Source organism: Triturus cristatus, chromosome 2_2, assembly GCF_964204655.1.
Source record: "Triturus cristatus chromosome 2_2, aTriCri1.1, whole genome shotgun sequence".
NCBI lineage: Eukaryota > Metazoa > Chordata > Amphibia > Caudata > Salamandridae > Triturus > Triturus cristatus.
Window position 1 is genome coordinate 315,763,986 of NC_140582.1, and position 24,986 is coordinate 315,788,971.

The 24,986-nt window shown below is 46.4% G+C and overlaps 1 protein-coding gene across 1 annotated transcript in view; it reads right to left on the reverse strand.

Annotated features, from left to right (window-relative positions):
* Nucleotides 1-1,449, reverse strand: part of LOC146862181 (caspase-6-like) — a 126,748-nt gene extending 125,299 nt beyond the window's left edge. The window contains exon 1 of the mRNA XM_085641370.1: nucleotides 1,132-1,449. Within this exon, the coding sequence (XP_085497496.1) occupies nucleotides 1,132-1,165 (34 nt within the window). The 5' untranslated portion in view covers nucleotides 1,166-1,449. The remainder of the gene's footprint in view (nucleotides 1-1,131) is intronic.
* Between the last annotated feature and the right edge of the window lie 23,537 nt (nucleotides 1,450-24,986).

The following is a 24,986-nucleotide window of genomic DNA, read 5'->3' on the forward strand; positions in this document are numbered from 1 at the left end:
GTATGCCCAAGATGTGGTTTCTGGGCTCACTGTGCCACTGGATTCAAGATAGCCTGGCTGATGAGGGGTGATGCCCCTCCCAGAATGCTTGTTTCCAGTCCAGAGAGGACCTGGCTTGGCAGTTCGGGCTGGAAAATTCCCATGAGCCACACAGTCAAGACTGATTTGCATATGACTGAGTCTAAACTGGGGTGGCATGGTGAGCAAAAGAACAATAGATTTAACCCAGATCTATTGAATAGGGTAAATGTTAGATTTGCTCTGCATTCCGTCCATCATCTGTGTCTCTTTTGCATTCTAATATGTTGGCTCGCCCACCTCTTCAGGTTAATAATGACAGACTGTGTGCTATACACGCCAGAGACAAAACAGCATACAAAATTCCAGATGGTCATAAGATTTCATCCAACGTTGATACAATGATAATTACTTCGCTGGAAAATAGTTGTTATAGCGCCATTAAGCCGCCAGCACTGTATAATAAAACATATTAATGAAATAAATATGCTGCTACATTTTATAATCTATCAAGTGCAGGTAATGAAAACAGTACAAGTGGGATATAATTTCAAACGTAAGTGGATGTCAGACAGTGGTGTGTGCATTTCAGTATGGGCATGCAGTATCTGGCTCATCTGACTGGTGTACAGTGAGTGCGATTGGAGTAAGGAAGTTTTCTCAAAGTATGACTGGAGGGAAAACAAACTTGAAAAACATGTTCAAACGTGCCCTTCACCCAAAGGCAGCCTGCAAGCTCTGTCGTAGCCTACCGGGGCAAAGGCAATCCCAGCGTCACTTCTTGACAATATTGTGTGACCCTGGCCAGTGAGTATAACGCTTCACCTCCCTTTCCAGATACTCTTGGCTGCTTTGATGTCTGGAAGATGGAATGTCGTACTTTTGATTTCACATGATATGCTCGTGAACGCAGTGAAGTGCACAGTAAGCGCGCCAACGAATACCAGGCTGTTGGTCTCCAAGTAAAGCAAGAATGGACGCACTTCCCTACCGAATTAAACCGAGAGCGCAGTTCCAAGACGTACTATACTCAGGATGATCGAAAGAACGGGGGAGGAGGGGCGGGACAATGATAAAATCGTGAGAGCCTATGAGGATTCGCGTCGCCCTTACCTTCCGCGCGCTGCTTCTTTGGGTGTTCCGCCATGGTGTTTGCTGTTCGGTCACTCGCTCTCCAGAAGATCTCCGGGAAGCTGTAAACAAAGCCCTCTTCTACAGTTGGAGCAGCTGGGCTCTCAGGCAGTCAGGCAGATATAGTCGTTTACTACTTCCTGGTCTGACTCCACCCTCCCCTCAGCCGCACCTCCCGATACGCTTCTGAGAAGGACCCTCGGCGCCTTGAGCCGTCTCTATGCCGGTCACGGTGTAGTGGATGTAATATTTGATAACGCTTTATTCCCGGACCCTGCTCTTCGCCTGATTTCGGAGAATAACTCTGTTCGGGCAGGATCAGGCAGAACCCACAGGCGGTCACGACAGATGTCAGCTCGGGCTGAGTTCGGGAATACACGATTTAATGGCATAACAAACTCACCTCAGGCTATAAATTACCTGACAGATGCCTAATACTGCAGCTGGTCATTCCTGCACGAGTAGAAACAGGCAGGAAAGCGCGATTAATGCAAAGAATAAAAGTTAAAATAAAGGAAAGTTAAATTAATGTAAAGAAAGTGAAAACAAGGAAAATATTTGCAGGAGGAAATACAATCAAATAATGAAATAGATAGGAGGGAAAGTGAATGGAAACAATGGCAGGGATTGAAATAGAAAACTACAAGAGGAAAAACAACATCAAAACGTGAGAAAGATAAGAGAGTGAATGACAGAAAAGGCAATGAGGAAAAGCAAGAGAGAGAAACAGGAAAATAAAGCGTCCTTGTTTGTATATAATGAATATTTTACATAGCGTTATTGGCAAACACATAACTTGCACAGTAAGTTTAATACCAGTGCATGTTTGAATAAATGCATACAACCTTCAACCCTATCAAGTTTCTCAGGTCCATTCATGGTGTGCTTCCCCAGTCCTGGTTTTTCTTTCGTCTTTCAATTCTGGGACTTGTAGTATTGCTTATTCCATTATAAAACAGGACTGAAATGCCTGAATTAAAAGAAAAACAACCAGGACTGAACTAGCTTACCATGCAGAGAGAGATTGGAGGAAGGATTATGTGGAATCTAAGAAAATTATATATCGGGAGAAAGCTAGGTTCTACCACTCGGAAATCTGTCTTGCTCAGGTGTCCTACTTTGAAACCAGGATCAATGAGGCCTGTAATCTCCCTAGAGAAATGTTCAAAGTAACTAAATTGTTCCTACATTCTTCTTCCAATGCTCCTTTATCTGAACCCTCAATTGATAGATGTAATCTGTTGGCCTTCTTCTTTACCTCAAGCATTTTGGATATTTATAAATCCTTTAAAAAGTCAGTAGAAGCGATCATTCCACCCCCCTCAATTGTCCTTCTATCCTGGTCCAATCCCCCCCTTTCATTGGAGGAGCTTACTGCTCTTTCTAATAACATTAAATCATGATCCCCATTGACCCGGCACCCTTAGGATTATTGCTCTTGAGCAGGGAATTATCTTCCCCTTTCTGCTCAAAATGATTAGCTTGTGTTTGGACACGGGGACTGTGCCTCGGCCCTGGAAGCATGCGATGGTTAAACCCATTTTGAAGAAACTCATCCTCGACCCCGCCTATCTGGGAAATTTCCACCCTATTTCGCTACTGCCAGTTATAAGACAAGTGGCAGAAAACATGTAAATATATGCCTCTTTGGCTTTCTAGAGACCAACTAGGGATGGTGGGAAAACTGGCTTCTGTCCTAGGCAGAGCACCGAGACCGTCCTTCTAGGGATGGTGAAAAAAGCAAAAAAGAGACTAGATCTACGGGCTACTGTGGCTGTCATACTCCTGGATCTCAGTGCGGCCTTTGACACTGTGGACCACTCTATACTTCTGGGTAGGGTTGGTAAATCTGGTGTCACAGGAAGAGCCCTGGACTGGGTCAGCTCTTTTTTAAAGGGGCGTACATTTCAGTTTTTTTTTTACAAGGGCTGCGCATTAAATACCTTGCTTGTCACCTGTAGGTCCCCAATCGGCCCCACATTATTTACCATCTATCTGCGACCATTGGCGGACATTGTAGCTCCTGTTGGGATGACACACTTCTGGTGTTCTCACTTACGCCTTGTTTTGATGCATCCTTAATTAATCTTGGACTCTGCTGAAGCAGATAGCCAGCTGGATGAATCAATATCGCCTTAAGCTCAATGGAGCTAAAATCGAATTAATGATTCTCGGGAACACATCCCCCTCACAGTACGATCTGGACTGGCCTTCTCGCATGGGTCCTCCATTGCGAATGAGTCAATTATAAAAATTCTGGGCATGTGGATTAATGACTCCTTGACAATGGTAGCTCGGGCCACCAAAATATTAGCTAGCTGTTTTGGACTGCTGCGGATGCTGCACAAGATTCTGCTGCGCCTCCTCCAGACCTTCAAGCAAGTTGCAGTTCAGGTTTTAATTCTTTTTCCGCCTGGACTAATGCAACTCTAGTCCTGGGTTCCCCCCAGGCCACCACTTCAAGTGGTACAAAATGCGGCTGCATGCCGCTCCTAAGCATTCCCAGGTCTCAATCAGCCTGAAAGGGGCTGAGGGAGCTGCATTGGCTCCCCATTGCAAAAAGAATCGAATTGAAGTCTCTGTGCATTGCCCATAGAGTTCTTCATGGGAAAGGCCCTCCCATCCATCAGCTGCTTGTCACCTAATATGTTCCTAACAGAGCACTTGCTCCTCTAACTTGCACTTGGTCACTGTCCCCACAGTTAGAACAGACAGAAAAGGAGGACACTCCTTTAGCTTTAACGTCACAAAGCTCTGAAATTCTCTCCCCTTGGCCATTCGGTGTCTGGATTCCAAGCAGCGCTTTCGCAAAGCCATTAAAACCTGAGCAGAGCTTTCGCAAAGCCATTAAAACTTGGCTCTCCTAGCCGTGACTTTTTAGCTGCCTGAACCTACCCGATCGCTGTTTTGCTGTGCATACCTCTCCAATTAGTGATGGGATGCCTCTGGGGCGCCATGGGCTCTACAAATCTTTTAGCATATCATAGCATGAATGTGGGAAACTTGGCAGCTATGCACTTTACTGGCATTTTACCAACCTATCCTATATTTTTGTGTCCATGCTAATTAAAAAAGCAATGCAATCCTGTGTTTTTGTCTTTTTACATCTAAACCTAGAGCAGAAAGTACAAGACGAAATCCTTTAAAAATGCCTAGTTTACCAATGATTGTGAGAAATCTGATTATTATTTGGGGTGGACGACTGCCCACCTCAAGGAAGTTTCACAACTCAAGTCAGGGTCTACCCTCAAAATCATTAAATTAACTTGAGCTCCACACACCCTGGTAGCAATGGCACAGAGCAGACAGGCTTAACTTAAAGGGCAGTGAGTGTAATATTTATGCGATGCAGTATCATAAAACACCAAGCAATAAAAATACCAAACTGAATTAGAAAAATAGGGTAACACTTAATAAATTAAATGACACAAAAACATCACAAATCCATTAAGGGGTACCAGAGATATGCATTTTTAAAGATTTAAGCGAAAATTGTACCAAAAAGCACAAAGTGCAAACGACAGTCAATGGTCACAGAAGAGTTTTATCTTGTGACCTAATCTGAGAAATTGAAGTAAAAATACTTCAGCGGTAAAAGGTGGTAGGGTGTATCCGACAATGGGTTCCATGAGGCCAGATACCTTCTATAGCGGCCCTGCTGAACTAGATTTGCCACTGCAGAGAAGCTCTAGGCGGGAGAAACCTTTCTTCAGCCCAGTGAGGCTGTGCCTTGCGTGAATGGACTGGGGTGGTTTGTCCCGGTCCTCCAGAGGTCTGGAAATCCAAAATGTTTCTATGTCCCAGCTTTCCAGAGGTGGCAGGACAAGTCCAGTTTGACACAGACCAGGATTCCAAGACCTGAGGTACAGCACTCAGGAGTCAAGACTCACTCAAGCAGAGGTCACAAGTCAGGTTTTATTGTTACTGGTGAGCTGGGCATGTCAGGAAAAAAGGCCCCTTGCAGCTTGTTGTGGCCCTGTATCTACACAGGCATCATCCAACAGACCATTGGAATCCACATTTTTGTCTTGGATACAAGGGGAAGCAGGTCCTATCCATCAGTGCTCCTCTCAACTTACAGACAGCAGTTTCACCCTTCTTCTGTTCTTCCAGAGATCCATAGGGTGTTCTAAAAAGGGTGCCTGGAGGTGTCACATTTATGTCTGGCATCAGCTAGTGGGTGACTCCTGACTCCTCCCTACGAAATATGGTAAAATTTCCTAGGGGTAACCCTACCCACTATTTCAGCTGTTCCCGTTTGCCCGCCTGTAAATAACCCCACAGTGCCCCCTTATCCTCAAAATTTAACCCCTTCGGTGCTCATGACGGAATGGTTCCGTCATGACCCACGGTTGAGCTGTGCTCATGACGGAACCATTCCGTCATGACCCCGCCCGCGCAAGATTCCGCCAGCACAGCGGCGGAATCTGCGCAGCATGGAAGGGGTTAAGATGGGAGAAACCCTTTTCTCTTTGTACAGAGCCTGTGTGCCCCCCTCAGAGGTACGGCAAGGGTAATGATCAGTCTTCTTGTCTCTGGTCACTCCAAACCAGTTCTGGGGGTAGCTTTCTCATTGCTTGGTTTGGTGCCAGCCTGATTTGTAGAACAGGTGTCACCAAATGTTAGAAATTGGGTTACTAGTTGATTGGGGTGTGAGCCCTGGTTAAGCATCAACCACAATCCTAGTCAGGGTAAGGCACAAATAAACCCCAAATGATATGTGCTCAACCTCTAATAGCTTGGAAAGGAGCAGTCATGCTTAACTTGAAGGCAATGAATAAAGTACTTGTACAACACTTCAAACAGTAAAACAGTGAAAACACCACACAAGAATATCCCACACCAGGTTTGGAAAAATAGAGTAGACTGTAATAAAAAAAAAAAAGACCAAAACAGCACAAATCCAATCAGGGAAACAAGAGATATTGAATAACATTTTTTTTAGGGTAAAATGGCACCAAAAAGCACAAAGCACCAACAAGGGATATCTAGTCACGCAGAACTGGGACAAAATCACAAGTTCGTTCAGACCAACCACAATAGAGTGTAGGCAGACTACAGGGACCAGGTTAGGCCCACTGAACAAAGTACCTTAAAACCTGGTTATGGAGTGCTGCAGGGATCCGCGGCAAAGAACTGTCACGCAGTTGAGAAAACGTGTCTGGTCCAAGATGGGGGGAGCTGCAGGTGAGGTCCTGTTGTATCGTCGCCGAGGATCCTGTCGACGGAGCTTGTGATGCAAAGTCCGGGTTTCGAGCCTGCTGTGCGCAGCTGGCGATGCCTCAGTTCCGAAGAGCTGCGATGCGAAGGTCATCGCCGAGCTGCTGTTGATGAGATGCAAGGACCTGGTTCGGAGATGCATGGTGCTGGCAGCGGTGTGTCAGTTCTGAAGACTGCGAGGGGAATGCAGACCTTCTACGTTGACGCAAATCCATGCAGCAGTGGCGATGTTTCGATTCTGCTTGAAGATGCGCCGCTTAGCAGAAGAGATGTGTCAGTTTGGCTTGAGATACATCGCTCAGCAGAGAAGATGTGTCGGTTCTGCTTACAAGCACCTTAGGCCCACTTCCAAGGATCCCGAACCGGGGTGGCATCACTTGACAGGGTAGACTCACAGCTGGCAGAGTTCAGGGGCTGATGCAAGGATGGTGGAAGCCTATTATATCTTTAAGGCTTCAGATCAGGAGGCCAGCCAACTAACCCTTGGAGCCACTCTGGGTTCTGGGTTCAAGTGATGCGGGTCCATTCCTTTTCTCCCAGGCAAGGAGGGCAGCAGACAGCAGGTCAGCATAGCAGTTCTTCCAGAGCAGAAGTCCAGCAGAGTGGCAGTCCTTCAGCAGCAGTACTTATACCCAGTTGTACCTTTGAAGTGGGGAGCGAGTTCTTTGAAGTGCACAGAGTACCTGCCCTGGTTCCAGACTAGCCACAGGGGGCAGGTAGTCCTTTGTGTTGGGGCAGGATACAGGTTATTTAGGTGCAAGTGAGGCTGGGTCCAGCTCCTCCCTCCCATCCTGTCAGTATAGCCCCCTCAGTCACACCTAAGCCCCCATTGTGTGTGGCTGTCTAGATGGAATAGACAAAGTCCAACTACTAACTACACCCAGTCATGTGGCCAGAAACAGGCTGCCGGCACCAAATGGCTAAGGCAAGAAAATACTAACTTTCTAAAAGGGGCCTTTTCAGAACTGTAATGTAAAATCCAACTTCACCATCAATTGGGATTTTAAATTAGAATTCCAGAGACACCAAATCACTTATATCTACCCATTTGGGAATTACGCTTTTAAAATGTAATACGATAATTCCAATGTTATTACATGGGATATATAGGCTGTGCAATAGTGAACAAATGTAACAGTTTTTCACTACCAGGACATGTAATACTTAAACGTACATGTCCTGCTTTTTAATACATTGCACCCTGCCTTTTGGGCTGTCTAGGGCCTACCCTAGAGGAGACGTACATCTATTAAAAAGGAAGGTTTGAGTCTAATTAGGGGTTTAACTTGCCAGGTTGACATGGCAGTTCAAAAATGCACACACAGGCTCTTTAACGGCAAGCCTGAGACATGTTGAACAAGCTACTTAAGTGGGTGGTACAATCAGTGCTGCAGGCTCACTAGTAGCATTTAATTTAAAGTCCCTGGGCACATGTAATGCCCCTTTCCTATGGATTTAAAATGAAATGAAATTTAAATTTATAACACGTGCTAATACCCTGAGGTGTCTAGGCGTGGCAGCTCATCCTGATGTGTGAGCCTGCGCAGGGAGTGCGAGGAGACAGGACAGCTAGTTGTTCAACAGCAAAGTTTTAAAGGTTTTATGGAATGCCAGGCGGTTGCTTTCTGTCTTCAGTCAAATTGGGAGTGAATTCCACAATCTGGCTGTGCCTGCAACAAAGCTTTCCCCCTCCCCCCACAAGATGCCGTTATGGTCCTGGGGACTACAAGATTTGCAGATGTTGCAGAGCGAAGCTCCCTCTCTGGAAGATATCACTTGAACTTGTTGGCCAGGAAGTCAGGGTTGATTCCATGAAGTGCCTTAAAGGTGAAGCAGAGGCCCTTGAATTCGATCCTTCTTTTAACCGGTAGCCAATGTAAGGTTGGTAAGGCATGTACTACTGATTGATGTTTCAGGATGTCAAGCTGCAGGCGAGCCGCTGCATTCTGCAGGACCTGCATTTTATTGAGAAAGCACGCATGCATGTTTAGAAACAGTCCACTACAATAATCCAGCCTGGACAGTATGAGCGCTGTTACCACCGCTTTCTAGAGCTCTAGTGGGATGAAAGGAAGGATCTTTCTGATGGTTTTGATAGTAAAAAAACAGAAAGAGGTGATTGCATTGATTTGCCCCTCGAAGGATACTTTGGAATCAAGATTAACTCAGAGGTTTTTAACCTTGGAGACAGGAGTGGGAATTTCGCCCATTTTCTGAGGCCACCAGCTTGGTTGCCAGAAAGAGGTGTCACGCCCAAATAGGAGCACCTCCGTTTCCCCTGCGTTTAGCTTGAGGCCATTTTGGGACATCCAGTGTCTGACTTTGCGCAGACAGTCTTGGAATCTTAGTGCAGTGTCCATGGGATTTCCAGAAAAGGACGCCACGATCTACGTGTCGTTGGCATACAACACTGTTTTGAATCCAAAGAACCTTATGAGTGAGCTGAGGGGGGGGTAACATACAGGTTGAAAAGTGTTGGGCTCAGTGAAGAGTCCTGTGGCACCCCACAGGGCAGGGTAAACCTGTTGTTCTCTGTCCAAGAGAAAGGGCTTCAGAACGGCCAGAGCCTTTGAAAATAAGTTAAATATGCCAATTGGGTATAAGCCAATTCTACCATGTTTTAAGGAGAGAGCACAAGCACTTTAGCACTGGCTAGTAGTGGTAAGGTGCACAGAGTCCTAAGGACAACAACAATTAATTGAGCAAAAGTAGGATGAGGAAGGCAAAAACTTTGGGGGAACCCTGCAGAGAGGGCATTTCCAGCTCCAAACATTTGCCTGTTACAGGGGCTGCTCTTTCGAAGTAAATTAAGTTACTGGGCACAGCCCACTGGTCTTCCTGCAGGGGAAGAGAAAAACACCTCGCCACACTCAAGCAATTGTCCCTGCTCTGGGATCAGTTTTCATACTATTCATCATGGCTAATTCCAGGCTGGGCCACTGCTGAAGAGCTAATGCAATTTAGCCCGCAGAGGCTTTGAGCAGGGAAAAGGTACCTTTCTAAAATATACTTTTGTTTACTATTCATTAAAATCCAACTTCACCATTAAGTTGGCTTTTTAATGACTATTAAAAATAGTTGTTTAATCATTTTAGGTCTAAGCCTACCAGAATGCGCAACTTTTTGGTTGCAAAAAGACTTCTTGGAGACCACTACAATCTTTCCTGGGAATGTATTCTATCCATTGGTTATCATTGGCTTTGATGTTTGAAACTCACATTTTCTAGCTGTCTATTTGCTGGCTTTATTTGTTTTAGGCAGTCCAGCAGGTCTTTGTCTTTCCTGTGGAGCACAGCCTGTTTACCATTGCTCCTTATATTCTTCCATGAGTGCTTGTTTTCTGTAAACAGGACTTTAAATTATCTTCTTACCGTCTCATATTTGCTGTGCATTCAGACAGATGTCAAATGTCAGGCTCTGTCTTCCAAGAAAGTTTGGTGTTTACTTTTCTATCACTGACTTTAAAGTGAGAGGATTTATGTGACAATTTGTCTGAATACCGAGAGATGGACAGGAAAGCTTTTTTTCTAGCTACAACAACATTTAAATGCCTGTAAAAGAACTGTGCAAATATTTCAGACAATATCAGAATTACCAAAGCCCAAATTAAGCAAATGTTTTGTAATTCTGAAGTGTGGTGGTCAGTGGAAACAAATATTTTGAAATGATCGAAACAAATCAATACACTAGGTGATGCCATTTCCACACATTATCATTTGTGCACTGCATAGTTTTATCAGTAAAACGGTATGTGCAAATGTAATGGTCATTCCAATGAAAAATTGTTTTCTAATGGCAGTGCACTTGTCAGGGAACGAGCGGAGCAGCGCCTGCCACATCGTTCCCCGAACTACAATTCCCATGATGCCCGCATACTGGAAGGGGATAAGTTACGGCGGCCACAGGAAGGTGTGCGTAATTTGATTTGGTCCTTTTTCTCGGCTGGCGGAGAGAAGGTCATGGCGGAAGACGCTGACTGTGAACTGCGGCTGTAGTGCTCTATGTTTGGCACAAAGATAGCAGTAGAAGTTTGTCAGAAGCGTGAATACCGCAATTGGAGTGTTCACCGAGCCGGGGAAGGCTAACCTTTGTTTCATTCGAGTGCTGGATTATTCTGCCATCGTGGAATACGGCGGTGAGGGAACCGCGTATTGCCGTGTATTGTGGCATGTTGACATTTAGGGGAAAACTGAACTTATTCGACGCATAGCGGAATACAGCAGTGAGCCAACCGCGTATTCCCGTGTATGTTGGCATTTAGCTTTATTTTGAAAAGACGGAACTCAATACATCACGTAGTGGGATACGACGGTGAGGTAACCGCGTATTGCTGTGCAGGGTGAAATTGTGCTACGACTGGAACCTGAGTGCAACCGCGTATAACCGTGTATGTGGAGGAATACAGTTTGCTTTGGATTCCTTGGAACTACTATTCTGGCAAAGACCTGTCATTGGAGTACAAGACAATTTTAAACAGCGTAGTGTGGGGACTATACTTCAGTAACTAACGTGTCCTCCGGGGCTTCTCATACTTGCGTTTGTTTTGTGGTACCTTGGTCTGATGCTTGATCTGTGTGACGTTTGGTGGTTTCCTAAGGATCATATAAACTGCTATATTCATTGCCAGGTATAGGAAAAATCTAGTGAGACATTACTGGGAGTAGATGTTATATTTACCCTGTTTACAGCTTTGTTCTTTGTTGTTACAGGTTCTATTCCCCTGCTGTACCTTTCCTCTCCTGTGCCTCGCCTGATCACTCGAACACTCTGTGTAATTGGGGTGTTGGTGATATCAGGAGGTGGACCCTTTCTTGCTGCGACTGGATCCTGCGGAGCGTAACCTGACAGAATTATGCACCCAAGTATTTTGCTCTGCCCGATCCAGGCGCTGTAGGGAATGGCAACCATGGATCATGTCCTTCAGGCGTTGGTTATGGTCCAGCAAAAATTGGCATCCTCTAAAGCGGAAACAGCCGCTTTGAGAGATAAGGTAGACAAATTGTCTAGGAATCCTTTTGACGCTTCCCCTCTTGCTTCACAGATACAAGTTACTGTGCCACCTCCTATCCCGTTAGCCAGTCCTGAAAGATATGCTGGGGACCCAATGAAAATACAGGTGTTTCTGACACAGATAATGCTGTATTTCTCATGCAAACTCGCCTGCTTCCCCAATAACCATTCTAGGGTAGCTTTTGCAATTTCATGTCCGGTGGGGGACACAGCCAATTGGGCTGTTCCTTTAGTTAGGAATAACGATGCAGTATTATCTAATTGGTCAGCGTTCAGGGCAGAGTTGGAGAGGGTGTTTGACCGAAGGGCCACTACATTCAGTGCTGATAGAGAACTATTAGACCTTAAGCAAGGGAGGAATGATTTAGTAACGTAGTTGACTAATTTCAACCGATTAGTGGCAGAAACAGCATGGCCAGAGGAAAAAATGATGTCTTTGTTTTATCAGGGTTTGAGGGAAGAGATGAAAGACGTTATAGCTCAGATAGATCCTCAACCCACCACTTGGACAGAAATGATATATCTAACATTGCGATTGGATGGTAGAATGTCCGAGAGAGGGGGTGAGAGGAAAAAATGGGATTGAGGTTATTTTAGACCTGACAAAACACCACGCAGAACAGCGACAAACACAAAGATGGTAACAGAACCCATGGAAATCAGAGCTATTAGAGCCCCATTGTCAAGAGAAGAATGATAGACCAGAAGAGTGCAGGGATTATGCATGTACTGCGGAAAAAAGGGGCACTATGTTAGAGACTGTCCTTCTAAACCCAAATCCTCAGGTGCATGGTTGCGGAATAAGAAGGTGGCGGTGTCTACCTCGATTCCTGCATTTCATACAGGGGTATAAATGGCGAAGGTGAGGAAGACAAAGGTTGGAAACTCCCCTCTTTAGCTACCATGGACTTGCAAGACACCGAGTCCCACATTGTGCTCCCTATGAGCCTTGAGTGTAACCAACTGTTCCATCAGGTTTTGGTCATGATAGATTCTGGGGCCACTGGAAACTTTATAGACAGCCGTTTAGTAACGAGTCTTAATTTGCATAGGATACCTAGGGAGACCCCTGAAGAGGTATTGGCCGTGGATGCCAAACCCCTGAAATCTGGGTTAATTGTTGAGCAAACAGAGATAGTCCTGTTGACTTTAACTGTGGTGAATGGAAGACATGGGAATGAATTGTCCTTGAATATCATTGAGGCGCCACAGTATGAAGTTATTCTGGGAATGCCTTGGTTGTGCCACCATAATCCAACCATAGATTGGAGAACCAAAACGATACAGTTCCTTTCAGAGGAATGCCAGAGTCATTTAGTTCTGATCAAACGCATGCAAGCAGCGGCTTTGGTGCATTCTTTCATTGTGGCTATGGCAGCTGAGAAGGAGACAGTCGTACCTTTGGAGTACTCTCAGTTCAGGGATGTCTTTAGTGAAACCAAGGGGAACAATTACCCCCTCATAGGGAGTATGAGTGCAGAATAGATTTGGTAGAGGGGGCAACTATCCCTGCATGCAGAGTGTACGCAGTGTCTGTGCCAGAGACCAAACACTTACGAGAGTATCTAGATCATTACTTGGAGATCGGATTCATTAGACCTGCACGGTCGCCGGCAGCCTCTGCACCTTTTTTTTTATAGCTAAGGCAAATGGTGATTTGAGGCCATGTGTGGATTACAGTGTGTTGAATAAAAATAACAGTGAGGAACAGATATCCTTTACCTCTCATTTCTGTGTTGCTTGACCAGGTGAGGGAGGCTAAGATCTACACTAGGTTGGACTTGGGGGGGGGGTGCGTACCATTTGGTGCGTGTCCTGGATGGTGATGAGTGTAAAACGGCTTTTAAGACTAGTTATGGATTATTTGGGTATATGAACATGCCGTTCGGCCTCTGCAACGCCCCGTCGGCATTTCAGTATTTCCTTAACGATGTCTTAAAAGAGTATGTGGACCTTTGTGTTGTGGTGTATATTGACGACATCCTCACCTATTCCGACAAAGTTGAGGGGCATGCGAGTCAAGTCATCGTGGTGCTGAACAAGTTGCATGCTCATAGCTCATTCTGTAAACTGAGCAAGTGCGAGTTTGGTGTGGGAAAAGTGGAATTTCTCAGAGTTATGCTTTGTCCGGAAGGGTTACACATGGCAGAAAGAAAGGTGCAGGCACTGCAGGAATGGCCAACACCTAGAAACGTGAGGGATGTGCAGTGCTTCCTGGGATTTGCGAACTATTATCGCAGGTTCATCCTCCATTTTTCCCATGTGGCAGTCCCAATTTCAAGGTTGCTGAGAAAAGGTGTTCCTTTCCAATGGTCTAGTGAGGCTGATGAAGCTTTTACATTTTTGAAGAGAGCGTTCACCACTGCTCCTGTACTCTCACATCCTAGGCCGGAGAATCCTTTTGTGGTGGAGGCTGATGCCTCAGATGAGGCCATTGGTGCCATACTATCACAAAGAAATCAGAGCACGGGGCAGCTGCATCCAGTGGCATACTTGTCTAAAAAGTTGAACCCTGCGGAAAGAAACTACACGATCGCCGAGAAAGAGCTGCTGGCGATCAAAAAGGCTTTTCAGGAATGGAGGCAATATCTGTGGGGTGCCTGTTACCCTATCACAGTATACACGGACCATGGGAATTTGCAATATATGAAGTCTGCTCGACATCTTTCTCAGCGACAAATGAGATGGATGCTATTTTTCGCAGAATATGACTTTGTTATTACCTTCAGGCCGGGTGTTGAGAACCGCAAGGCTGACTCTTTGTCTAGACAAGAAACGATGGAAGATTCCACACACAACAAAGACACAGAGGCTATCATTGAACCGTCCAAGGTCATATGTGCTATCAGAGTAGAGAACTTCTTGGAAGAAGTACGACTACATAAATCAGGCTCAGTGTGGGAAGCATGGGCAAAGGATGAGACTGAGCGCACAGTGAAGCAGGGGCTACCTTTCTATAAAAATAAACTGCATCTCCCCCCCCCAGAGCTGCAGAAGAAGGCCTTCCTGTGGTGTCATGTGTCTCTGTTGGCTGGACATCCGGGATCACGTAAGACCATTCAGCTGACACAACGCCATTTCTGGTGGAGCACCTTAAGTAAGGATGTCTCGTCTTGAGTGGCTCGTTGTGAAGAATGTGCTAGAGCAAAAACAAAAACACCAGGAACAAGCATTTGCAATGCAATAGGTCTCGCATTTATAAGAGTTTGAGCTATTGGCATTGTAAAATTACAATGCCTTTTATTTATGTTTTGGTTTTAAAACAAATAAAAGGCATTGTCATTTACAATGTCAGTAGCATAAACTCGCATAAAAGCAGTGTGTGGAGTGCAGCAGTGTTCGACGTGCAGCAGTGAGCGGCGTGCAGCAGTGTGAGGTGTGCAGCAGTGTGCGACATGCAGCAGTGTGCGGCGTGCAGCAGTGTGCGGCGTGCAGCAGTGTGCGGCGTGCAGCAGTGTTTCGTGTAGCAGTGTGAGGCATGCAGCACTGTGACGTGCAGCAGCGTGCAGCAGTGTGCGGCGTGCAGCAGTGTGCTGCGTGCAGCAGTGTGCCGGTTGCATCAGTGTGTGCCGTGCAGCAGTGTGTGGCGTGCAGCAATGTTTCGTGTAGCAGTGTGTGGTGTGCAGCAGTGTGTGGCGTGCAGCAGTGTGCGGCGTGCAGCAGTGTGCGGCGTGCAGCAGTGTGCGGCGTGCAGCAGTGTGTGGCAGTGTGTGGTGTGCAGCAGTGTGAGGCGTGCAGCAGTGTGTGGCGTGCAGCGGCATGCAGCAGTGTGTGACGTGCAGCAGTGTGAGGCGTGCAGCAGTGTGAGGCATGCAGCAGTGTGAGGCGTGCAGCAATGTGAGGCGTGCAGCAGTGTGTGGCGTGCAGCAGTGTGTGGCGTGCAGCAGAGACACGTGGAGGGTGAGGAGAGACGTGGAGGGTGAGGAGAGACACGTGTGGAGGGTGAGGAGACACACATGTGGAGCGTGAGGAGGAGACACATGTGGAGCGTGAGGAGGAGACACCTGTGGAGGGTGAGGAGGAGACACATGTGGAGGGTGAGGAGGAGACACATGTGGAGGGTGAGGAGGAGACACATGTGGAGGGTGAGGAGGAGACACATGTGGAGGGTGAGGAGAGACACGTGTGGAGGTTGAGGAGAGACGTGGAGGGTGAGGAGAGACGTGGAGGGTGAGGAGAGACACGTGAGGAGAGACACGTGTGGAGGGTGAGGAGAGACACGTGGAGGGTGAGGAGAGACGTGGAGGGTGAGGAGAGACGTGGAGGGTGAGGAGAGACGTGGAGGGTGAGGAGAGACACGTGGAGGGTGAGGAGAGACACGTGGAGGGTGAGGAGAGACACGTGGAGGGTGAGGAGAGACACGTGGAGGGTGAGGAGAGACACGTGGAGGGTGAGGAGAGACACGTGTGGAGGTTGAGGAGAGACACATGTGGAGGTTGAGGTGGAGGGTGAGGAGAGAGACGTGTGGAGGGTGAGGAGAGACGTGTGTAGGGTGAGGAGAGACGTGTGGAGGGTGAGGAGAGACGTGTGGAGGGTGAGGAGAGACGTGTGGAGGGTGAGGAGAGACGTGTGGAGGGTGAGCAGAGACACGTGTGGAGGGTGAGCAGAGACACGTGTGGAGGGTGAGCAGAGACACGTGTGGAGGGTGAGGAGAGACACGTGTGTAGGGTGAGGTGAGACACGTGTGGAGGGTGAGGAGAGACATGTGGAGGGTGAGGAGAGACACGTGTGGAGGGTGAGGAGAGACACGTGTGGAGGGTGAGGAGAGACACGTGTGGAGGGTGAGGAGAGACACGTGGAGGGTGAGGAGAGACACGTCATGCAAGGTTGGCGTCCTTGGTTCAGCAAGAGCTTTATAAATAGTCCCCTTAGGAGGCAGAAAGGGACTAGGTATGATAATCAAGAGATGTGGTCTAAAGCTAAATGTCCAGAGCTTGAGTTCGAATCCTAGCTTGCCCTACCCGACCAAAGATTGATCTTGGGCAAATTGGTAAACATCCACCATCTGTACTGCGGTTGCACTTTTGGCAGAATGTGCTATACAGACTAAAGGAATCATCTATTTAAGCCACCCAAATATTCAATAGTGCTGACCAGTGGAGGGGACATATGGTTGTGAAACTGTTTGAAATGCATATCACAGGAGCGGGGGGGGGGACGGGGAGGGGGTCAGTCACAGATGCAGTGCAATTCACATCTCTGGCAGCATTTAAGCTCCAGGGGGGAGGGGGCAGGTGGTAAAGCATGCAGATCCGGAACATATTAAGCAGCAGAGACTAAAGCCCTTTGCGTTTCGGATCTGCGAGTATGTAGGTCGTAGCTTGTGTTAGTGTACACCACAGATCCCCCAAAAGCGTGCATAGTGTGCAAACATTTTACAAGAAAATATGCAAATACTACTTTTCAGCTAAGATGATCTACGGTAGTGAAAGCCGGCAGGCAAATGGCACGGAAGAAGCAGGCATGGACAGCCAGCTGGTATTGCTGTCGAGCCCCAAGCTCCCTGAGGCGCGCTACAGATCTAAGTAGCCGAAATACAGCTACCAGCCCCATGCACAGCCCCCTGCCACCGCCCCCCAGTCACAAGTTCCAACAAGGCTAAAAGACGAAGTAGGGGTGGGTGGTAATAGAAAGGAAGGGAGAGGGGGGCTTTCTCCCGATAATGAATGTTGAAGTGGGAGCAACACAGCTAACAATTCTTGGGCCAAAAATCCCACAAGATATATTTTAGAGACTCAACAAAATCCTTCACATGTGATGCCTAGAGGGAGGTCTTTCCAGGAGGGGTAGTAACAATTGCAACACCCAGAGGTCATGCAAGGCAGAAAGGGGGAGACACTTTAGAATCTGTTGTTTAAGGACAGCCCCTCACTGACGCAAGAAAAAGCTTTTCCATGGAAGTGAACACGGGCGTGTCAACAGTGAATAAAGCGTGAGAATATATATATATTTTTTAAAACAACAATTTACTAAAAATTAAGGTCAAATCGAGCAAAAAGACCGAGGTTGCCCTAAACTTGTAGATAACGGAGTCTGTAGGGAAAATAAACGGAGGCTGAGGCGCTTTTGTGCCCTATTATATTTGCAGTCTTATATATTCTAATGCCAAGAAGTAGAAACCGAGCTGCACGTGGCCTCATGTCACACAAGTCTCTTCCAGACAGTCCTGGGACTTGGTATACCATGGTTCTCAGCGTTCATGTAACTACATGACCATACCTCCACATGCAAAAACAAAACGACATGTCCCAGAAAGCAAAGTGCTTCTAGCCTAAAACCAGGAATGGCTGCACAAGCGTGTCACACATGGCACGAGTATACCTGGCAGCTGCGTGGGAGGAGCCAGTGGTAAACATGAATTAGTTAGTTTGTCCAGCATGTAACACAGGACCTTGTCCGTAATTGTTTGAGACATGTCGATAAACCTTATGGGTAAATCTGGGTTTCTTTAGTGCTAACAAGAAGTTAGACTAGAGCTGCAGTGGGGCCAGGGAGGGGTAGAGAGCTGACCCATCTTACCAGTAAGGGAGCACTGTTCACGTGTTGCAGAAAACATCAGTGACGTGTCTTTTATGGCGCTTCAGAATTGTCTCCTGTTCCTTACTGTTCGTGCAACACAGGGATGTGAAGTTTCACACAGTACAGCGCAGCCGAGGCGTGGAAGTTGCCTTCGACACAACACATGTCTAAACAAGGAAGTTAACCGCGAAGTGATCGCAGGGGAAAATGTAAGGAAGACAAAACAAGCGGCCGCAAAACTGGAAGTGATCGCGATCGCGATCAAACATCAAAGCGGCCGCGTAAGTGAAATCCAATGGTGTGCAGGCTGCCAAATGGTGGGGGATCTGGAAGTGCAAACGAGTGCTTTCAGGCTGCCAAATGGTGCGCGCGCCCGGCGCACATGCACTGTATTTGGAGGCCTGAAAGCACTCGTTTGCACTTCCAGATCCCCCATTTACAAAAGCTCTCGCGAGAGCAGCGCTAAAGAGCTGTCTCAAGCGAGACCTAAAAAGGGGAAACTAATGCCAATGCCCACTCTGCAAGCTCCGTGGCAAAACATCAGTCTGGATTTTGTCACAGGGTTACCTCTTGAGAAAGGGAGTACAGCCATTTTGGTAGTTGTTGATGGCCTCACAAAAATGGGACATTTCATTCCTTGTGCGAATCTCCCTACGACTGGTCAGACAGCACAGTTATTGCTAGGTAGTGTCATCAGACTACATGGAGTACCTGAAGTGATTGTGTCCGATAGAGAGCCTCAGTTCATAGCTAGATTTTGGAAGATATGGTGCAAGGCCTTGCACATAGACTCTACACTGTCTACGAGTTTCCACCCGCAGACCGATGGGCAGACAGAACGACTAAATCAGACCCTAAAGAAGTACCTCAGGTGCTATGCGAAGGAGGCCCAAGAATCATGGGTGGAGCTGTTATGGATGGCGGAACTAGCTGACAACAATGCCTGGCATAGCTCTGTCGGTATATCACCTTTTCGTGCTAATTTTGGATAGGATGCCAGGATACTGCCTGTCAGCATTCCTGAGGAAGTTACTAACCAGCCCACGGTGCTGTCTCAAGTACGGAAGTTACATGCTGTACACCAAAAGGTCGGAGAAGATCTGGTACAGGTCAAGCAGACCTATAAGAGGTTGGAAGACCGTCACAGGAATGATGGACCACAGTACCAAGTGGGGGACCGTGTGTGGCTGTCCACCAAGAATATACGATTCAAGCTGCATAGTATATTTCATCCTAGGTACATCGGCCCTTACACCATCATCAGACAGGTCAATCCCGTAACATACAAGCTGAAACTGCCTGGTACACTTCGGATCCACCCTGTGTTCCACTGTAATCTCTTGAAACCTGCCCTGCTGGCACGCCGGCGCACTCCGCCGCCGGTATTGTGTGATGGTGGGCTTGAATATGAGGTCAAGAGTATTCGAGATTCCAAGCTAAGGAAAGGTGTGCTGTGGTATCTGCTCTCTTGGAAGGGTTATGCTGCGGAAGACGACTCTTGGGAACCATGGCAGAATGTTCATGCTCCAGCAGCTGTTCGCTCATTTCATAGGAGATTTCCATCTAAGCCTGGGCCTAGGAGGTGCTAGCTGGGAGGGCCTACTGTCAGGGAACGAGCGTAGCAGAGCCTTCCACATCGTTCCCCGAACTACAGTTCCCATGATGCCCGCATACTGGAAGGGGATAAGTTACGGCGGACACCCAAGTAGGTGTGCGTAATTTGATTTGGTCCTTCTTCTCTTTTTCGGCTGGGGGAGAGAAGGTCATGGCGGACGATGCTGACTGTGAACTTCGGCTGTAGTGCTCTGTGTTTGGTACGAAGACAGCAGAAGTTTGGCAGAATCTTGAGTACCGCATTTGGAGTGTTCATCGAGCCAGGGAAGGTTAACCTTTGTTTCATTCGAGTGCTGGATTATTCTGCCATAGCGGAATACGGCGGTGAGGGAACCGCATATTGCCGTGTATGGTGGATTGGTGATATTTAGGGGAAAACTGAACTTATTTGACGCATAGCGGAATACAGCAGTGAGTCAACCGCGTATTGCTGTGTATGTTGGCATTTAGCTTTATTTTGAAAAGACTACCAGAAAGCGCAACATTCTGGTTGTAAAAAGACTTCTTGGAGACCACTAAATCTTTCCTGGGAATGTATTCCATCTATTGGTTACCATTGGCTTTGAGGTTTGAAACTCACATTTTCTAGCTGTCTATTTGCTGGCTTTATTTGTTTTAGGCTGTCCAGCAGGTCTTTGTCTTTCCAGTGGAGCACAGCCTGTTTACAATTGCTCCTTATATTCTTCCATGAGTGCTCATTTTCTGTAAACAGGACTTTAAATACCGTCTCATATTTGCTGTGCATTCAGACAGAGGTCAAATGTCAGGCTCTGTCTTCCAAGGAAGTTTGGTGTTTACTTTTCTATCACTGACTTTAAAGTGAGAGGATTTATGTGACAATTTTGCTAAATACCAAGAGTTGGACAGGAAAGCTTTTTTTCTAGCTACAACAACATTTAAATGCCTGTAAAAGAACTGTGCAAATATTTCAGACAATATCAGAAGTACCAAAGCCCAAATTAAGCAAATGTTTTGTAATTCTGAAGTGTGGTGGTCGGTGGAAACAAATATTTTAATATGATCGAAACAAATCAATACACTAGGGGATGCCATTTCCACACATTATCTTTTGTGCACTGTATAGTTTTATCAGTAAAACGGTATGTGCAAATGTAATGGTGATTCCAATGGAAAATTGTTTTCTAATGGCAGTGCGCTTGTCAGGGAACGAGCGGAGCAGCGCCTGCCACATCGTTCCCCGAACTACAATTCCCATGATGCCCGCATACTGGAAGGGGATAAGTTACGGCGGACACACAGGAAGGTGTGCGTAATTTGATTTGGTCCTTTTTCTCTTTCTCGGCTGGGGGAGAGAATGTCATGGCGGAAGACGCTGACTGTGAACTGCGGCTGTAGTGCTCTATGTTTGTCACGAAGATAGCAGTCGAAGTTTGGCAGAAGCGTGAGTACCGCATTTGGAGTGTTCACCGAGCCGGGGAAGGCTAACCTTTGTTTCATTTGAGTGCTGGATTATTCTGCCATAGTGGAATACGGCGGTGAGAGAACTGCGTATTGCCGTGTATTGTGGCATGTTGTCATTTAGGGGAAAACTGAACTTATTCGACGGTTAGCCAACCGCGTATTGCCGTGTATGATGGCATTTAGCATTATTTTGAAAAGACGGAACTCAATACATCACGTAGTGGGATACAGCGGTGAGGTAACCGCGGATTGCCATGCAGGGTGAAATTGTGCTACGGCTGGAACCTGAGTGTTCTACTCATTTCCCATAGCGGATTACAGCGGTGAAGCAACCGCGTATTACCGTGTATGTGGAGGAATACAGGTTGCTTTGGATTCCTTGGAACTACTATTCTGGCAAAGACCTGTCATTGGAGTACAGGCCAATTTTAAAGAGCGCAGTGTGGGGACTATACTTCAGTTAACTAACGTGTCCTCCGGGACTTCTCATACTTGCGTTTGTTTTGTGGTCCCTTGGTCTGATGCTTGATCTGTGTGACATTTGGTGGTTTCCTAAGGATCATATAAACTGCTATATTCATTGCCAGGTATAGGAAAAATCTAGTGAGACATTACTGAGAGTAGATGTTATATTTTCCCTGTTTACAGCTCTGTTCTTTGTTGTTGCAGGTTCTATTCCCCTGCTGTACCTTCCCTCTCCTTTCCCTCGCCTGATCACTCGAACACCATGTGTAATTGCGGTGTTGGTTATATCAGGAGGTGGACCCTTTCTTGCTGCGACTGGATCCTGCGGAGCGTAACCTGACAGCGCTACCACACCATGCATACTCCACTAACTGCCACTCCACTCTATGACTCTCTGCTCCCCTCCACTCTATGCCACTCTACGACACTCCATTCAATGGCACTCCATTCCACTCTATGAGACTCCACTCTACAAAACTCCACTCCCCGGCACTCCTCTCCACTCCACTCTGTGCCACTCCACTTTATACCACTCCAGTCTAGGCACTCTTCTCCACTCTATGACACTCCACTCTACAACACTCTACAACAGTCTCAGCCCCTCCACTGTTCACACTTCACTCAACACCAGTTCAGTCTATGACAGTCCACTCAATGACCGTCCATTCTATGACACTGCACTCTACGACCGTCTATGCAATTCTATCACACTCCACTCTATGGCACCCCACCAGAGCCTTTTTAAATCATGTGCAAAGTAGGCTTTGGCCTAGGGCCACACGTTTGAAAGGGGCCCCTTGTTAATTGGGCAGGACAGCGCCCCTCATTAATTTTATTGCAAAAGTCAAGCTGTACTAACCACTTTAAAAAACAGTTCCTTCCTTCTTTAATTTTTTTATTGTTTAGGAAGTCAGCTAGACCTTGCTCAAAAGCTACGATTAAAGCTATTTGCTGAATTTTCCTGCACACTAATTGTGGCTTGCCATAAGGTGGGCCTGAAGTCGAGCTGGTGGAGTCCACTGGGGTGCTCTTAGCCCCACATGTTATGTTGAACAGGGCATTATTTTGTCAGTGGCTGCTAAGCTTCTTTCCCTGACCTGGTTTACTTACTGAGAGCACCTAGAGGTGAACCAAGAGTTTTCTAGGCTTGGATAACATTGAAATTAAGCCAGCATCATTTTTGGAATTTTGCATTATGTTTGTAATGCCAAATTCCTGAAATTACGCCATTGAGCTTCATCGCTTAACTTTGTAGCAAAATTACAGAGCAGGAACAGCCAAACGTGAGGAGCTGTCATTCGCAGGACTTGTATTTTTGGTGCTATGTTTTAGCATTTATTGCATCCTTGAGTCCAAAATGGGTGTGAGAATGGATATTTGCTAAAACATCGTGCTAAAATGCCTTATTGGCATTTTGTGTGATTACTCAAAATGTCAATTAATTTTCCCGAAATAAAACTGAATTACTCAAAACCAAATTACACAAGTTTTGCACACTGTTAGTGTGTTCACACTTCAACTATTCGCACTAAACTTTTCTTGGTGCTCAAGGGTTCTGTGCAAGAGCTCATCTGGTATCTGGTGTTCAGAAATATTCATATCAATCTGTGCACTACAGAGTGGGACTAAGACAAAGGGTGCGAGGAGACATGGCCACCTCATTCATGAGTGATTGAAATGTAATATAATTGAAGTCTTGGTACCCTCCTATTAAAAGTATTGGGCATCCCTGATGAGAAATGCTTGTGTTCTCCCCTTCAAATTGCAGAAGTGCAGCCACTCAGAAGCTCACAGTACCTGTTTATTTAAAGCACTTTCAGCAGCAGGTAAGGTCTAACTGCTCCTCTCCTGTAACCCTGCAGCAGTAGCAAAGTCTGCGGAGACCCAGCACACGTGGGTGGCTGGATCTCAACCAGCCTTTAAACATCTCAAAAGTGAGAGGGAGAGTAGATGGGGGTGAGCCCAGGGATACTGTTGAGAAGGCAGTGCTACACGCTTACCTGGCCTCTCTGCAATGGCACCTTAATGGTGTAGGAAAGAGAGGAAGGACCAAATCATGCTGGTCACCTGGTGTGGAAAATCGGTGACTGGGGCTGAAAGCAGGGGAGCCCCCTTTCCAGCCGCAAAACAGTGCCCACACCCAGCACATTTGGTGACACTTTAATGGGGTCTTATTGTTGTAAAATTGACCCACCAAAAGGAAATAAATGACATCCAGTGAGTAAACCAATCCCATTGTGATTTTTATCTCTTCCCAATCAAGCTTAATTAGACTACTTGTGTCCTCCTCCTGTTGTACATCATGTTGCTATGTTATGTTAATCGTATTTGTAGAGTGCACATTCACCTACAGGGTTCTTGGTGCTCACTGGTGAGTAAAACAATATGTGTTGAACCGTGAAGTGCAGAAAGCTAAATGAGCCTAGCTTTAAAACAGAATCTAAGAGATAGAAGATCAGATTCCATATGGAGGCAGTGGGACAGATGATTACAGAGCTTCAAGGCACCATATGAATAGAAGCGACCTCCACTCCCGGCTTTCCTGATCTTAGGGACAATCAATGGAAGTCAGATGAAGAGCGCAGAGTGTGCCTGGGATATGTCTAGTCAAGTGATCAGGGATGGACTTAAGAGCTGGAACTTGAACAGATTTAAATGAAGTGCAGATAGATTTGAGATGGATCCTCTGCATGATGTGGAGCCAATGCAGTCATTGAAGAGGGCGAGCCGACGAAAATCTGGGGGCCTTAAGGATCAACGTCGCTGACGCATTTTTGAGTATTTGAAGTCTTTTTACCAAAGTGAAAGGAAAGCACAAGTAAAGCACATATCACTGTTTTTCTGCCATCTTCCATTAAAACAGGAAATATCCTTTTCTAAATTCTAAGATGGGAGAAACATGTTGAGACCACAGCAGAGAGTTAGGTGGACAAGGTCCAGGAGCTGTCAGTTTTGACCCTCAAGGCTCTTTACTACAGGAGAAAGGGAGAGGACCCATTTTGTGTGGCCAGTAAGAGTCTTTCCAGAGGTCATATTTTCCATTAATCATTAGGAGACAGTTTCTTTCTGCATTAAGGTTTAGACAATTGCTTCCCATACAGTACCAAATGCATTGCATAAATCGATGGAAAGTAGCATTATTATCAAGACACAAAGCAATTTGTGTGTAGTCAGCGTAATTTTTTTTAATTTTTATTTTTTTAAACACTTTTCATTAGAAAAAGAAAGAAAAAGTACAAGGCAATGATAAAACAATAGTCTGGTCCACAATACATTGACAATATTACAGTACAGAGATAAGTACCATATTCTTCCCAAAGATGGACCAGGATGACAGTGTCTTGCCTGTTCAGTAGGCGGCAAGTACTAGGGGACAGAGGCATACAAACAGCACGTATATCAGGTGGCTTCTTGCAATTGGGCCAACAACTACATGTGTTAGGACATGGTCACCGCATCACTCACAGGCTCATCCAGCAATAAGCATCTTTCACGTTGCAGTTCAATTGAAGGGGATAAACATATATCACCCCGATATTTGTTTCACTTTCCCCACTTATGGTCCCATTTCATCGGGCACCCTCTAC